This window comes from Kogia breviceps, chromosome 2 (genome assembly GCF_026419965.1).
Source record: "Kogia breviceps isolate mKogBre1 chromosome 2, mKogBre1 haplotype 1, whole genome shotgun sequence".
Lineage (NCBI taxonomy): Eukaryota > Metazoa > Chordata > Mammalia > Artiodactyla > Physeteridae > Kogia > Kogia breviceps.
In genome coordinates this window covers 123,868,637-123,883,858 of record NC_081311.1, presented here as the reverse complement: position 1 = coordinate 123,883,858, position 15,222 = coordinate 123,868,637, and the positions used below count along the sequence as shown (strand labels likewise).

At 44.0% G+C, this 15,222-nt stretch overlaps 1 protein-coding gene across 11 annotated transcripts in view; it reads right to left on the bottom strand.

Annotated features, from left to right (window-relative positions):
• Nucleotides 1–15,222, bottom strand: part of FMNL2 (formin like 2) — a 308,926-nt gene that overhangs the window by 5,184 nt on the left and 288,520 nt on the right. For 9 of the 11 annotated variants that reach the window (XM_059052274.2, XM_059052276.2, XM_067026043.1 and 6 more), the window contains 9 exons: nucleotides 14,473–14,675; nucleotides 12,823–13,057; nucleotides 11,679–11,747; nucleotides 11,478–11,558; nucleotides 10,056–10,185; nucleotides 7,563–7,726; nucleotides 6,545–6,646; nucleotides 3,921–4,019; nucleotides 3,103–3,226 (listed from right to left, as the gene is read on the bottom strand). In XM_059052274.2, the coding sequence (XP_058908257.1) occupies nucleotides 3,103–3,226; nucleotides 3,921–4,019; nucleotides 6,545–6,646; nucleotides 7,563–7,726; nucleotides 10,056–10,185; nucleotides 11,478–11,558; nucleotides 11,679–11,747; nucleotides 12,823–13,057; nucleotides 14,473–14,675 (1,207 nt within the window). Of the gene's footprint in view, nucleotides 1–1,075; nucleotides 1,202–3,102; nucleotides 3,227–3,920; nucleotides 4,020–6,544; nucleotides 6,647–7,562; nucleotides 7,727–10,055; nucleotides 10,186–11,477; nucleotides 11,559–11,678; nucleotides 11,748–12,822; nucleotides 13,058–14,472; nucleotides 14,676–15,222 lie in introns of all 11 variants that reach the window. The other 2 variants (XM_067026040.1, XM_067026042.1) reach the window with 1 other exon arrangement.

The following is a 15,222-nucleotide window of genomic DNA, read 5'->3' as shown; positions in this document are numbered from 1 at the left end:
CCATGTCAATCTCAGCATGGGAGTCAAACAATGGCTGTTTCACATACTCCAGTTAGAGTGTGTGCTTCCCTTGTTGCTATTCTAATCAACTGGGCAGTACAGGGAAGTTTGTTCCTTATTTAACCATCAAGAACTAAGCCCAGGCAGTTACTTCTTGGGAAAGTTATTATTTCTGGTGCCCCCATCTTGACCAAAGAGCAGATCCAGATATGATCTCATCACAGAAGAAATGCTTGGGGTTTGACATGGAACAGAGCCACCAGTGAAGAAGCATGAATGAGATAAGACAGTGGGAGCTCCTAAGCCTTTGTTCTCATTTCTTGCTTTGCAGCCTTGCTCCAACATGGAATTGTTGACAGCTGAAATTTGGGCATGACACTCAGAAAAGAGGTGAGTATAAAGCTATAGATTGCCTATATCAGCTTATACAGGCTTCTAGGTCAAAAGAGCTCCCTGAGTTTAGCTTGTACCATGAGCTCCACCACACTGTGGATGATGGCTACAGACTACATAAGACAGTTAAGAGAGACCCAATTTAAAGCTGTGTGTAGTTCACAGCTCCTTCTGTAAACCATTTTGCAACTTTAGAGCACCCTGTATTCCTGAAAGTTTGTATAGCAGCTCATTTTACTATCAAAGCATGCTGAGCACAAAAAGGCTGGTTTAATACCTGTAAATCTATTCGAACACACTAAGTGCTCAATAAATGTTAGGTATAGTAATTACTGTTATTAATGACTGTCATTTTGTATTCAAAGATATTAGCCCCCAAATCGTAAAAGCAACCTAGCTGGTCCCAATTCTGACTCTCAAAGAAGTGTTCTATTCATCGTTTTCTGAAAATTTCTATAAGTAATTGTATTAATTCAACTCGCACACACCATCACAGCCATGTGGATTCATAGATGTATTGAAAGTGCTAGTGAGTAAGCAGTTATGACTGAAATGCAAAACCATGCAGTGTGAAGATAACATAAAATACAACATGATGGAGAGGGCAATTCCATGCTAGGATGGTTGGGTGGCCCTGACACACAAACAGAGGGTCATTAGGGGTCAAAAAATCTGTAGCAACCTTTTAAGAGCATCAGGTGAGAAAGAGTAATAGTTTAGTAATGGTATTCCTCAGTGAGAACAGGTTCGCAGAAAAATCGAGAGCCACGCTTCGCGGTGCGAGCAGTAAAGGGCACAGTCTTCAGCACTGCATTGAAAATGACAGCCAAACAAGACAAACAGAAGAGAGTAAGAAGCCAAGGTCTACTGCATTAGTACACGGTTAGTGCTTTGTTAATCATACCCGGGGTAAGGGTGGAAGAGGTGAGCAGGAAGGGTGTAAGGCAATATATACCCAAGTGAGCTCATAAAGCCTAGAGGAGCTACTCAGTCTTTACTCAGTCTGGGGGAGAACATGGAAAATAGTCCAAGGAGAAAAAAAAAAAATCTGCTCCATAGACAGATATTCATTTACCTCCTATGGCACATCAGGCCAGACAAATAGAAACTGTACATTTCACAAGCCAGCTGTCGCTAAGCTGGAGAACAGACTGATGAAAATGGCACTCTAAGTTCTTAATGTGCCATGGCTGGATGCTTCTCTATCTACAAGTCAATCTTACTGTGGCCCTGAGGCTAAACAGTGCTACCCAAGGAGATCTGTTCCTGCTCTTGATCATAGCAGAGCTGCTCCCTCAATGTGGGAGAGGCAAGGAGAGAGGCTAAACAAGGAAGCTTTAACTGGGAGCCATCGGCAAGCCACTGCAGGGTGAACACAGATACGGGCAGGCACAAATGTACAGAACACGTGTGCACCCTATGTAGAGACCTATCCCACTGCTTACACTGGTTTACTCTGGGCAAGGAACTCTTGATTGACTTCCTTTTTAGTGATTTATTCACATATTTTATTTCCTTGGGTCTGAGCTGATGAAAGAAATCTGATTTGGGCAGTTTGGGATCCCTATTTCCAATGCTGACTAAGCTATTAACAAGAAATGAGAAGTCAAAAGGCTAACAGTTCTATTTTTTAAAAAATTAGGACAATTGAGGAAATGTGAATAATGACTAGCTATTTGATATTAAGGAACTCTTAGTTTGGGAGGTGTGTGATAATGGTCTTGTAGGTATGCTTGTTTGCTTTATTAAAGAGTCCTTATCTTTTGGAGATATATATGGAAATATTTCCAGGTGAAATTCTATGTCTTGGATTTGCTTCAAAATAATTCCAGAGGTTAGGGGGTGGGGAGTACTTAGAAGCAGATGTGTAACAAGATTGGCCATGAGTTGAAAACTATTCATGGGTGGAGGGTACATGGGAATTCATCATACTCATCTCTATGCTTTTGCGTAACATTTCCTACAAGAGAAGTTTTAAGTATCTTGGAAGCTGATAAACAGTATTCCTATGCAACAAACATGAAAGGAAAGTCACTTGTAGCCACTGCCCCAAATTATTGCCCTGATCTTTAAGAGGGAATGCAGAAACTCAGAAGAACTGGTTCGAGCAGAAAGCATTAGGCTACAACTTAATCAGACAAGAACCAATCTGAGTTAGGCACCATTCCTAGCTGAGAGAATGACCATCCCCCAACCTTGGGCTTCTGGCCTGTTGGTCTATCTGCACGAAAACACCAGCTCCTGGTTTCCTAATATCTTCACTTACTTTGAGTGTGTAAAAAGGCTTTTAAAGAGCATGTTGGAAAAACATGTGTTGACTGTACTTAGTACAGTATGGGTCCTGTCCATAGTAATTAATCAGGCAGGTGGGTAGGAGTGGTCATGAGGGAGAAAATGGAGCGTGGTGACAAATCTAAGACAATGGAACATCATTAGAGAAAGGAGCCCTGGTGAAATCTACAGGGTTCCAATGATATTGAGAAACAGAGATGTTTTCAGAGTGCTGGGGTTCTTGGACAGGCAGTATACAGGCTACTATAAATATACTTCAAATACTAGCATGGAGTTTCTCTGTGGTTCTGCATCTGAATAAAATCAACTGAAGAACTTGTAAACCCTGGACAAAATCGGTATCATAATCTGTAAATGGCCCAGTAACGGTGAGGCCAGTGGGGTCTCCATGGGCCACAATGAGAAAACAGCCTTTACCTGTGATAATATCTTCAATGGCACCGTCTTTTCCTTCATATACGTGTCTATTATCTTTAACTTGTCGCCTTCTTAATTCCGCAATTAATTCTTGCTGCTGCCTCTTTGATTTGTGGGAAGGAGACTGAGAAGAAAAAAGAATGGCAGAGATTAGTGGGACCAGCACCCACTGGAGGTTTGAGAAAATCCAAAATGTGTCTGAGCATTTTGTTACTAACAAGCAGCCTCAGTCCGAAACACAGACAGCACCATTCCAAACATTCTGCTCAGCAGAGGAAAACTCAGAGAGCTTCTAGGAAGAAAAACTTTTGCACTAAAGAACGCACAAAACTGGCAGCGATGGGAAGGCTCGACACTATGGCAACAAGAGGCAGCTAGTAATAACCAGTGATGTGTTAACCTCTGGTCCAGAGGATCATGAGGAAGAATTCTTCGACCTGCCTGCCTTCGTGGTCTTCACCTATGTTGTTTCCCTCCATAGAATGCTCCCTCCCATTCCCAGAGAAGCCCTCCCCAGCATCAATGGCGACACCGTGAAGCCTTCCTGTCCCGGGACACTAAGCCGTCCAATCATCAAGTTACCCGGGATGGCCTCTCTGTGTATCCAACTGAGATTTAAATTCCTGATCTCTATAAACTTGGAAATGCCACACAAACATGCTCTTAGCCCCATTCCAGTGACTGCTGAACAAAATAATGAATGAACAAGTGTCCATCTGCCAAGTTTCCAAGGCCTAGAAGGAAGCAGAAGGCATCCTGTGCAAAGCTGGCTTTCTGGCCTCTTGATGGCTCCATCCCAGGAGCCTGGCACACCTCACCTTTGGGTCCTGCTGCTCCAGCAGAGCTTCCTGCTCCAGGAGTTTCTCCATCAGCGCTTGTTCCTGCTTTTTCCTCAGTTCGTTTTCCTCTTCTGCTTGCTGGGTAAAATCAAAAGTGGCAGAAGATTATGTCAGCGGAAATGCCAGCAATCAAGATTTTTTTTTTTTTTTTTTTTTTTTTTTTGCGGTATGTGGGCCTCTCACTGCTGTGGCCTCTCCCGCTGCGGAGCACAGGCTCCGGACGCGCAGGCTCAGCAGCCATGGCTCACGGGCCCAGCCGCTCCGCGGCATGTGGGATCTTCCCGGATCAGGGCACTAACCCGTGTCCCCGCAGGTGGACTTGCAACCACTGCGCCACCAGGGAAGCCCCAGTCAAGATTTTTTAAAGCCATTCTTAGAGAATCCTTGGTTAGCCAGGAATTAGAGTTAAGGGAAAGTTTGGAAGATCTACACTATATGCCTGATTCGAGGTTTTGCTGTCGGTCTCTATCACATCTCTTCATAACCTAGTAGTTGAGATTCACTCCTTCCAGAGAATTCCTTTCCTGATAGTTCTCTCCCCACTCAGGCTGCTTCTTAGCCTCCATACCATATATATCGGGGTACCTCCCCTTGTGGTAGCTCTGCTCAGTGATTTTCATGTGAGATTGTTTTTCTTACAGAATCTCTCCCCCTCCCTACAGCTTCTCTGAAAGGAGGGTCTCAGATTCCTCTCCTTTTGCCCATTGTTAGGGGAAAACCTCCATTCCCTTGCTTCTTGTTTCCTCAGGGACCTCACCGAGTTGACACTCCTGGGCTTTCTCCCCACAGCTCACTCATTTCCAAGGGAGGCAGTGACAAGTGTGATGAATTTGGGACAAGAAATCCAACAGGCCAACCTCAGCTCAGCCCCACGGGGCATCCCCTCTATTGAAGCCAGCCTCCTTAAAGCAACTTCCAATAGTCTAGCTGTGCACTGGTAAGTCACTTAATTCAGGGCCAAAGGGTAAGCTCACAGAGACACACCCTGTCCTCCAATCCAGCTTTTATCAGTAATAAAGTTTACATTTTCATCTCTGTTGCTTTTGTCTCGTTTCATTTTGGTTCAAACTTAGGAAGGGAAATGACAGATGACATCCTAAAACCCTAACATCTGCCCATCAAGTCCCTGGGTCAGTGTCAGGCTGGGCAGTTATTTACTATGTAATATGTTAGCACAAGGAGAATATCCTGCCACGTCCCTGCCTGATAAGCGCCTCACATAGCCAGCGAACAGGACCCCGGGGAGAAACGATAACGTGGAAGGAGCACCTGATGGGCTCTGATCTGTCACACCCCACAGACCAGCTTCTCTTTCTCCTCTGCTCTATGCACGACCCCGCTGAAGGGCCAGACTTGGAGACCAAACAGGGGCACTTCCCAGCTTGTATTATACAATTTAAAAACAGCATATATTGTCTTTTGGGACCTTAGACTTACAATTTTTTTTAGTGAATAAGCATGGTCCCAGCTCATACCAAGAGCTACCTTGAGTCATATCGGTAGCACATCAGGGGACCCCAGAGCACCACAGCTAGCAGCCCTGGTGACCAGTGCTTCTCATTGCTCACGGCCCCTAGGCTCTCGCACATGGACTTGGTGCTGTTTTTGTGTTCACCCTCGCTGCCGGGGACACTTTCTTTCTGCTTGTGATATCACTGCTACACTCAGCCATGCTGAGAGAAGATGGCTACATATCGTAACCTTGTGAGTTTCAGTAAAAGGCCCAAGGATGGTTCTCCAATGCCATCAGGTGACGGTGAAGTGACCCACTGTTTCCAATCACGTTTCTCAAAGATGTCCACAGCCCTGCCGTATCCCTCCCCGCTCCACGATCACACTCCTCCTTCCTAGACCAACATTACCCAGCTTATACATAGACAAGCCTGGAGAATACAGATCGCAATGTCTCCTAAGAGCACTGAAATCCCCTCATGCCCTGCCCTCCTGGTCTTCCTTTCTCAAGGGACAAATTCTTCGGACACAGATCTTTCTGGGTCACGCGCTTTTTCAAGACCATGGCCCCGGATTATGTCATAGGGGGCCTCCCATTTCAAGGAAGGGCCATTATGGGTCCAGATGAAGAAACAGGGATCAACTGTCCTTCCTAGAGCCATCTTTTGGTCCACACTAGAGAAATGTCGGTCCAGAGGCCCACGGGCCTGGGCAGAGCTACGACACAAGCAGGCTCTCCCTGACCTCAGTGACAGTGCCGCCGCCACAGGCCAGGGCTCACTCCTTTTACCCTTTACCCACTCGACAACTCCACGGGAGGCCTGGGTTTGTCAGTCCTTCAACCTGCTTGCGAGGGTCAACAGTCCATGGGGCAGCAGTGGTCCTGGATCTCACTTTCCCACAGGCAGCCAAGAGCTGTTGTTTGGGGGCTGAGCCCCCAGCTGGCCGGGTAGAGACAAGGAGCATGACGGGCTGAGGGCCGCAGGAGCAGGGCCAGAGACCGCTGTCTCGTCCTCACCACCCACATCTGCTGCCCGAGGGCACAGGGGAGGTCTCTGTGGAGCCACCGAGACCCAGACACAGCTCGAGGAGGGCACCCACTCGAGAAGTAATGCCAGGGAAGGCTTGAAAGAAACCAGGCTCCTGTTTACCTTATAAGCTTTCACAAACCGGACAAAGACGGGAAAGAAGACAGAGGGTGGTGTCGTCTTGGGGTTTTCTCCAAAATACTTAACCACATCATCGAAGGCATCCTGTGAAGAAGCAAATTTCTCTTGAAATGGCATTTTTCCGGCACTCTGGGAAAAGAGCTGCAGCATCTCCCACAGGTCTCTGGCCTCCATCCTCCCTTACCTCCCACAATTCTCTACAGCCTGTGTTTCCTCCCAACACCCAAAGGCAACCAGAAGAATGCAACACTGCTACACTGGGACCTCCTGCCACTTCTACACACACACACACACACACACACACACACGAATGAGGAACTACTCCTTTCAAGAGCGTCCTAAAGCCATGGGAAGACTCTTTAAAGCCAACCAGGTTAGAAGGGGCCTTAGAAGTCTGCTCAGACTCTAGATCCCAGCTCACTGCTTCAACACTCCTTACAGTAGCCACTCACTCAAGTAAGTCTCTGCTTGAACTTTCCCGGGACACAAGGAAGCCAGCCTCACAAGGGAACCATCCCACCGCGTCTGCTTCCTGAGTTCCCACAACCCTCTGCCTTCCCTTCTGGTGTACAGTCCATTCTGGCTGCTTCTTAGGTGTGTAAACCTGACCCCCAGGTGTGGTATAAGATTTCAAGGTCAAGGCCTCCTGGAACCCAACACACTGGGGAACACTGCTGTGCTGAGCACAGGCCTACCACACGTTGGTTGAAGTGAATACAGGACCCACAATAAAGGGAGCTTAGGAGTGGAAGGGGAGGGGGCGGGGAGGGCCTCTTGAGAAAAGGGTGAAGACCTCAAACTTGAAAAGACAATGAGAGCACAGGGGCATCTCCAGGTACAAAATGCAGAAAGATCCCCATCCCCCTTAATAACAGCTACATCAGAAATCTACCCTCAGCAGACAGAGGACAGTTTCCCCAGAGCCAGGGCCAGCACCCCAGGTGGCTTTAACGGATCCAGTCCCTTCCTCTTCATGGGTGTTGGGGGCACAGACACTCACCTGTGCGATCTTGGCATCATCCTGCAGCTTCTTCAGCTTTCCCTCATTGTTGAGGATGAACTCCTTCAGCAGCGTGTTGTGGTCATGCATGGTGTACTCCCTCTTGGTCAAGTCCATGCCCCTCTGCAGCTCCTTGACGTCCAGTAAAACATTCTCAAGGGAGACTGAAGTAGAGAAAGCAATGTCCCCGTGACTTCAGCCAGGAAAGTCAAAGCCACAGTGAGTCTGGCTGATGAGCCAAGTTCTCAGTGGGTTTCTTGGGTTACACAAGACCCTTAGATCTAGTCTCCGGCCTTCAGTGCAGAGATCCTTTAATAGGAATAATTTACTAAGTGCTCACCATCAAGCACTGCATTAAATCCTTTACATGCACTAATTCAGTTGCACCACTAGCCCATGTCGCCAATGAGGAATAGCAACACAAAGAGGTTTACATGGGCTGCCCGAGGTCACACAGCTAGGAAGTGGCAGAGATGGAGTTTGGATAGCCAGCACGAATCCCAAATCCTGTGCTTGTTCCCAACTATTCCATTTCTCTTACTGGAGATGATAACCTCTTGGTTGGCCTGTAGGGTTAGAGGTTCCTTAACCGACAGGCCTTATCCTCTCTGCCTGACTCCTTGAACTCCCCTGCATTTCTGTGGCTCTCCAGCAGGGGGTAGCATTTTACCTATTGAATTTTTAGCTGTACTGTCCACAAGGAGCCAAAGCAACTTTGACCAGCTTCTTTTTGCTAAAGAAGCCTTCCATGCGTCAGAAGGGGTTATTAGCACTAACCTTTCCATCTGCAGTGTGGCCACCCTCCCAGAGTGGATTCACTTCTGCAGCCTCCTGCAGAAGGCCTGGGCGCCCCCTCTGGCTCCCCAGTGCCTGACGCAGCTCTGCACATGGATGGATTACAGAACAATGTAGCATGCTTTTCCCTCACTAGACCCACACTGTTATTCATCTTTGACTCCTCAGTGCTTAGGCCTGTGCCAAGAACAAAGCAGGAACTCAGAAAGGTTCACTGGATAAAGGAAGGAGTGAGTAAATTAAATGAGTGAAGGGATAAGGAATCCATGTCAGCACACCTGGGCCCCAGAGTGAGAATACAGAAAACAAATCAGCCAGAGAGCACCTCAATCTCCCCATTTTCCTCCACTGACTTTTCTGAAATGACACTTTAGGGGAATCTCATTCAGACCCAAAAAAATGTGCTATAGGAAAATTTTTTAAACTTTTTTTCTTAACTAGAATGGTGATGCTAAGGAACCCCTCATTTAGACAAAGGGAAACGTGAAAGGAGGAAAACCACTCTACCAGAAGAGAAATGCTGGTAACTGCCTAAGTAAGCCCCGAGCCCTCAGGAGGTCTGGCACGGCCTGTGCTGCACAGTTCTCTGTAGTCAAAATATCATTTCCCCCTGCCTCTCAGCCTCCTCTAGGGCTTCAGCAGCGTCTATCCCAGTAACAGGGCATCATCTCATTCATTAATTCACTCATTCATTTGTTCCCAACCATCAATTTGCCAGGAGCTAAGGAAATTATAAAGATAAATAACATGATTGTACTCATACATGAACAGGTTGCAGTGGGCATGCAAAATGTTGTGATAAAATTTATTAAATCTTGTATGAGAAGCTTGTATGGAATGCTCTTGAGTAAGAACACAGAAGCAGCAGCCATTTACTCTGAGGAAGTCAGAGAAAGTCTTGCCCTCAGAGATTCAATTCGCTAAGTCTGGGGTAGGTCTCAGGAATACAAATTTACAATAAACACTTTGGCTGCTTAAGATCATAATTTGAGAATCACAGCATGTATCCAACTCCGAGGTCAGTCTGCATCTTGCTCCTTTTTCTAGGCTAATGTTCTTTTGAGAGGACGTGGTACACTGGACAACATACCATAAGAGAAGATTATCTGAGTTCAAGTTCTGTTTCTATCATTTTCTACCCATGTGACCTTGGGCAAGGCATTTAATCTATAAAAATGTCAGTTTTTTCATCTGTAACAGTACAGCCCAACTATCTCAGAGCAGCCGATGATTTAAATGAGAAAATGCATAACGTCACAGCAAAGTAACAACCAAGAAGTACTGATAATTTAACTTGTGCTCAGGCTAAACACAAAATGTTTAGAACTGCTACACCTGAGCAAGTGGGACAGCACAAAATCTAATTAAAGTGTTTGTTGTGGGGGGGGTGAGTCTCAGATTCTCTCATTTCAAATGACAGCAACAGAATAAAAAGGGCAACAGATGGAAGAGGGAAGGCAATGAAGCCCAAAGACCTGGATCTTTATAAAGAGAACACTGTCCTCTTCACGTCGATGTTTGTTATTGCTCCCAGGTGCGGGCAACACCAGAGGTGATGTGTTTCAGCTCAGAGCCTCTGACGTTTTAGTCTCCCCTTCGTAGAGGGGTTCTGAAGAGTGTTGTTTAAGCAGGGAAGGGTTCCCCCATGATTCAAAGCATTCATACCCAAGAGTAACATTAAGAGCTGAAATCAAGTACCTGAGGCAGCTTTCTCCACATAATGAAGCTCATTATAAAATAGGGACACTTGGTGATATTTTTCTTTTACGACATTGGATATATAGTGCAACAGTGTTTGCTTTCGGTCCGTTGACTTTGTATCTAAGAGCTGAAAACCAAAGGGGATGAGGGTTAGAGTAACAGATGATGGGAGGGTTACCTGCCAGATGATGCTCTCCCGCTCAGAATAAATACCTGAGTACAGGTGCCCCAAAGCAGAGAGAAAACATTCCCACAGGAGAGTCAGCTTTGTTCTCGGGTGAACCAGCCCATGGATTATTAAGTGACAAGAGGACTTCCTGACCAGGGGACACGCTCAACTTTAGGGACGACTCTAGGCATGAGAGCCGTTCACATGTCTCTCCTCACGTGAACTCCCCACCCCCATCTGCTCCACCACCTCCCTGGCTTAAAAGCAGGAAGACTCCAGTTTCAGTGCTCTCCCAAGTGAAGGCCAGAGTAGGAAGTGAGGCTGGAGCCGGGAGTGTGCACAGGTACACCTGTGCCATCGTCCTCACTTCCTACTCAGCCCCACTTACTCCCCAACTCAAAGCAGACGTGCTTAATGTACGTACCATGGCCTTCTGGGGGCCAGAACTGTGACTAACTAGACAGTCCCTATCAAATAACCATGTCCCCCCACACCTGGGGCTGGGGACTCCAACCACTGCCCAAGCTGCTCCCGTGGAAGCCACGTCTGCCAGTGCAGCCCGGGGAACAGGGCTCCATGGAGCATTCTCTCTAGTCCTGTTCCTAAGTCACGTGACTCTGAAAAGCAGAGCACCCTTCTTCATCCAGGAAAAAAAAAAAAAAAAATTTTTTTTTAGAAAACACAGGAAAGTATAAAGAAGCAGCTCAAAAAACCTTCCTAATTCCATTCAACCTCTCTGTTAATATCTTAATCTACTTCTATTCGGGTTTTTTTTCTCCATATCTTACCTAGTTAAAAGTCAAACTGTACAGACAATTTATACCCTGCTTTCTTTCCTAAACACAAAATTACCTATTCCTTTGAAAACTGTTCACAAATATTCTAACAGTTGAAGAATAGTTCACCGTATTAACTATCATTACAGCATATTTAATCATATCCCCAAATGTTGAATCTTTACACTGTTGCTAATTATTTGCAATTATAAATAAAATATAGCACCCATAATTCAGACTCCCGAGGAAAGATTCCTAGAAATGGAAATATCGGGTCAAAAGGTATGAGTATTTTTAAGGTTCGAAGTGCTCGCTGCCATATGGCGTTCCAGAAAATGTGTACCCACTAGCAGAGAATCTTTATCAAAACATCCCATCCCACTTCCAAGAGCAGACTCTCTCTGCTCCAGGACTTAATCTTTGCCAGCTGTTTTGTCTCTCATATAGCTCTTGTACTTCTTTTAGTCCACTCACCAGATCTAAACTCTGAAGTTTAAATCCATAAACTGCTCCTCGTTTACTGCTATTCATATAGTTTCCAAGGGCCAAGATGATCTGCAAAGAAAGAGAGAAAAGAGAAGCCCATCGGTACAGCATCCCAGGCATTCCCAGGCTGAGGAATGCAGCTGACAAGTCAGCTCTTCCATAAACGTATAAGAGGAAAACTTCACTTGCCTCCAGAATTTTCTTGAGTTTTTGGGACGACTTTATAGAGACAGATGCTGCTATAATTGAGTGCAGTTGCTAGATTCCAGTCAAAGGAAAGAAGGAGGGGGCGGGGAAAGACATGTTAAAAATGGGAAACTCTGATTGAAAACTAAAACTTTAATACAGAAGAAAACAAGCCTGCATTTAGAACTTAAAACCTTAATGCTGAGATTCTATTTTTTCTAAACACAACAATTTTAAGTTGTCCTGCTACGTCTTAGGTAACTGGAGCATTACATGTAAGCTCTTCTCTAAATAGGAAGTATTATCAGAACTAGCTTATCATAAAATCCGTAAGCAATGAGACTTAAGTTAGGCGTCAACAGCGTCTTCCAGGAGAACTCAATAGCCTGCCCACCATCTCTAATCATGTAATACAATTCATATTTTTAAATCAATGGAGCTAGCCAAGAACAAAAACAAAACAAAACAGCAAAGAAATATAATCACCGTGTAGAAGTTCTCAGAACATATTTTGGACACACATGCTACTATAATCAGTAATTAACAAACATTTATTTAGAAATAGAACTGGGAAAGAACTATTTATGATATTCATACGTCTCTACCAGATTAACACAATGGAACAAGAGATGGTTGGCTATTATTTCTATGTCACCACCGTGTACTGTAACAAACTTTCAAGGAAGAAGACCCCCAATGGCAAATTTAACGCTTCCAATGAAAGTCAATAACCCTGTTCACTAAAGATATGAGATGGTTTTTAGAAATGAAGTTAAATTTTCAGTCTTGGTAACCCAGCCAGAGGACTGGTACCTTGAGGAGGGGACAAAATGTGAGAAAATTATTCTCCTCGTCCTCTGTATTGAGGTGTCCTTTAAAATCCAAAGGATATCTGCAGACACAGGAAATGGCATTCTCTAGGGAGAAGGGCGATATGGAACGGGGAAATTCACCGTTTTCAATTTTACTTGGCATACACAATGAGAAAAAGATAAGATAGTAAAAAATAAAACTGCCATGTCAAAAGTTCTGGAAGAAGTCTTAGAGCCCATGACATTAAGTGCAATTCTGGGAGAAAGTTAAAAGAAAACAACACAAAAATGCTATCTGTTTGGACCCCTTCCCTTGCCAGAGCTGGTCCACTCACAGGAGTCAGCATCTGAATGCTTTCGGCAAAGTTCCCAATGAAGGCCATGATGGTCATCTTCTGCATGAGCCTCTCAATTTTACTGAACTGCATCATGAACCGGTCTTCATCTGACAAGTTTTCCAGGGGCTTCCTTTCCCGCTCATAGAGCCGCAGCACTTTCACCTCATTCTCAGTTGGCAAGAACCTCATCAAACACTCTACAAAGTCTACAGGCAATGTCTTCAAGTCAAATCTGAAGACAGAGGTGGACATGTCAGTGTTAAAGAGAAAACCTCTTCCGCTCTCAGCCACACCTCCACCTGGTCCAGATCATGAACCACCATGTCGATGAGTTGATGTCTACAGATGTGAACATGCCCCTTGGTGCTGGCTCCTGACGGTGCATCAAGCACTTTCATTGGCCCTTCCTGGAAACCTGGACCTTATCACAACTGCCATGCTCAGTTTTTAGGCTATTAGTATAGCTCTAAGCCTCTAGAAATCAATAGTAAATGACAGCAGGTAGAAGCAAAAGGAAAGCTGAAGTATCTGGTGGTTAAGTAGTTCAAGGACATGTTTTTTTAGGCCTGTGAAGTACTGCTAATTAAGGAGATATAATATTATACACACAATTACAGAATATCTGATGAACTCTGTAAAATATTTCAATTAAACCAGTAAGTCTGGGATATTTTTTCTCCTTTAGAAAAAACTGCATCAAAATGCCTGTACTATATGGATGCTTTGGCTTAAATGCATACATCCTTTGAGGGAATACTCAGTCTTTGTGGACCTATACTCAATCTGAACTAAAGAAGTATTTGCTACAACCTCTATTCTATTCTCTGGACAGTCTTTGTTCAGCAATAGAATTACACTTAATCATCATGACAAACAAGATATGTGAAGATTAAAAACCAGAATTCATATCAGGTTTCAACACTAGAAATCAGAACAGATGATAAGGTGCACTAAACTACTAGCTTATGATCCTGGCTGAGGACATGAAACTGGAACAAATGATTTCTCAGTGTCTTTTACTCCCCTAAGAATCTCTGATCAAAATTTATGAAATACCAATTAATGATGAATTATTAGTTCCTAAAACATCTAATAACATCCTTATCATATTTGAAAGTCACCATGACTCAAAGAGTAGAAAGATTCTTCTAATAGAAGAGTAAATAAAATCAATGCCTTCTCTGCAGTTCAAGGATTAAAAAATGAACTAAACTTGCTTTAATATGCCCTGAAAGTGCTAAGGAGCAAGAGGAATCACATTCCTATTGTTATGAATTAAGACATGCCTCTGTCTCCTATTTCCATCTGGCGTTGAGTTGAATCATTCCACAAATGCCATCAAATTTGTACTCAATGAATCTGGATAAAATTCAGATACTCCACAGAAAACTGCTATTTTCTCCCTTTTCTTAGCATCTGCAATACTTCTCTCAATTTTCCTTTTATGTAAGCATTGCTGCAGGCATATATAAGAGAACAGACCAAGATAATAAACGATGTCACGATCTAGTTGTTATTCTTCTAAAACAATTAATTACTCATTCTAATATAGCACCCCTGAAGGTCATTTCTGGTCCACCTCTTCAGCGTTACCATTTTCATTCTAAATTTACTAGGATATAATCTTTCAGAATGCCCTGAACTTACACATGAATAGCTTTACATATTTCATCCGCGGTCTTTCCAGCTTTTCTTAAAGTTATGGCAAGATTTTTAGCCCTATTTGCTTCTAGCAATGTCACTTTGTTTGATCCCTTCTGCGTTATCTTCTGTTTGCTTGAAGAAAGATCAATGGCAGGACCTTGGGCTTTTGTCTTAAATATTTCCTCAAATTCATCTACATTTAAGTCCTGGGTTGGAGAGGAGTGAAATAGGCAAATTAGATTATACTTAGAAATGAAGTCAGGAAGCCACCATTTAGACAGTTTCTTAAGTATCAAAGAAGTTCTTTTTCTACCAAGTACTGATACTTGTCTTTGGCCATGGCTTGCTCTATTTCTCTATTTGTGTTAGTGTTGTGTGACTTATGCCACATATACAGACAAAAATGTCTAAAGTAGACAACTGTTTCCAACCAGTTAACTCAACTGTCTTTCAATTACTGCCTTGCAGGGATGGCCAGCACAGACTAAAACTATCCACCAAACCAGCTAGTAGGTGTGATTATTGAGTCCTTTTTCACTTATAGTTCAATAAAGCGTTTTTATGCCCCTTTATAAATTAAGGGCAGAGATTGTGTCAGATGTACATTTTGTGACATACAGTGAAGATGTTCAAAACTATTCCATTTTAATGTATAATAAGTTTTTAAATGTAGTTTTAGAACCACCTTACAAGATAGCATCCAATTTTATTCTCCTTTTCTTCTTTACATCAGGACATTTAAAAGACTAGCTT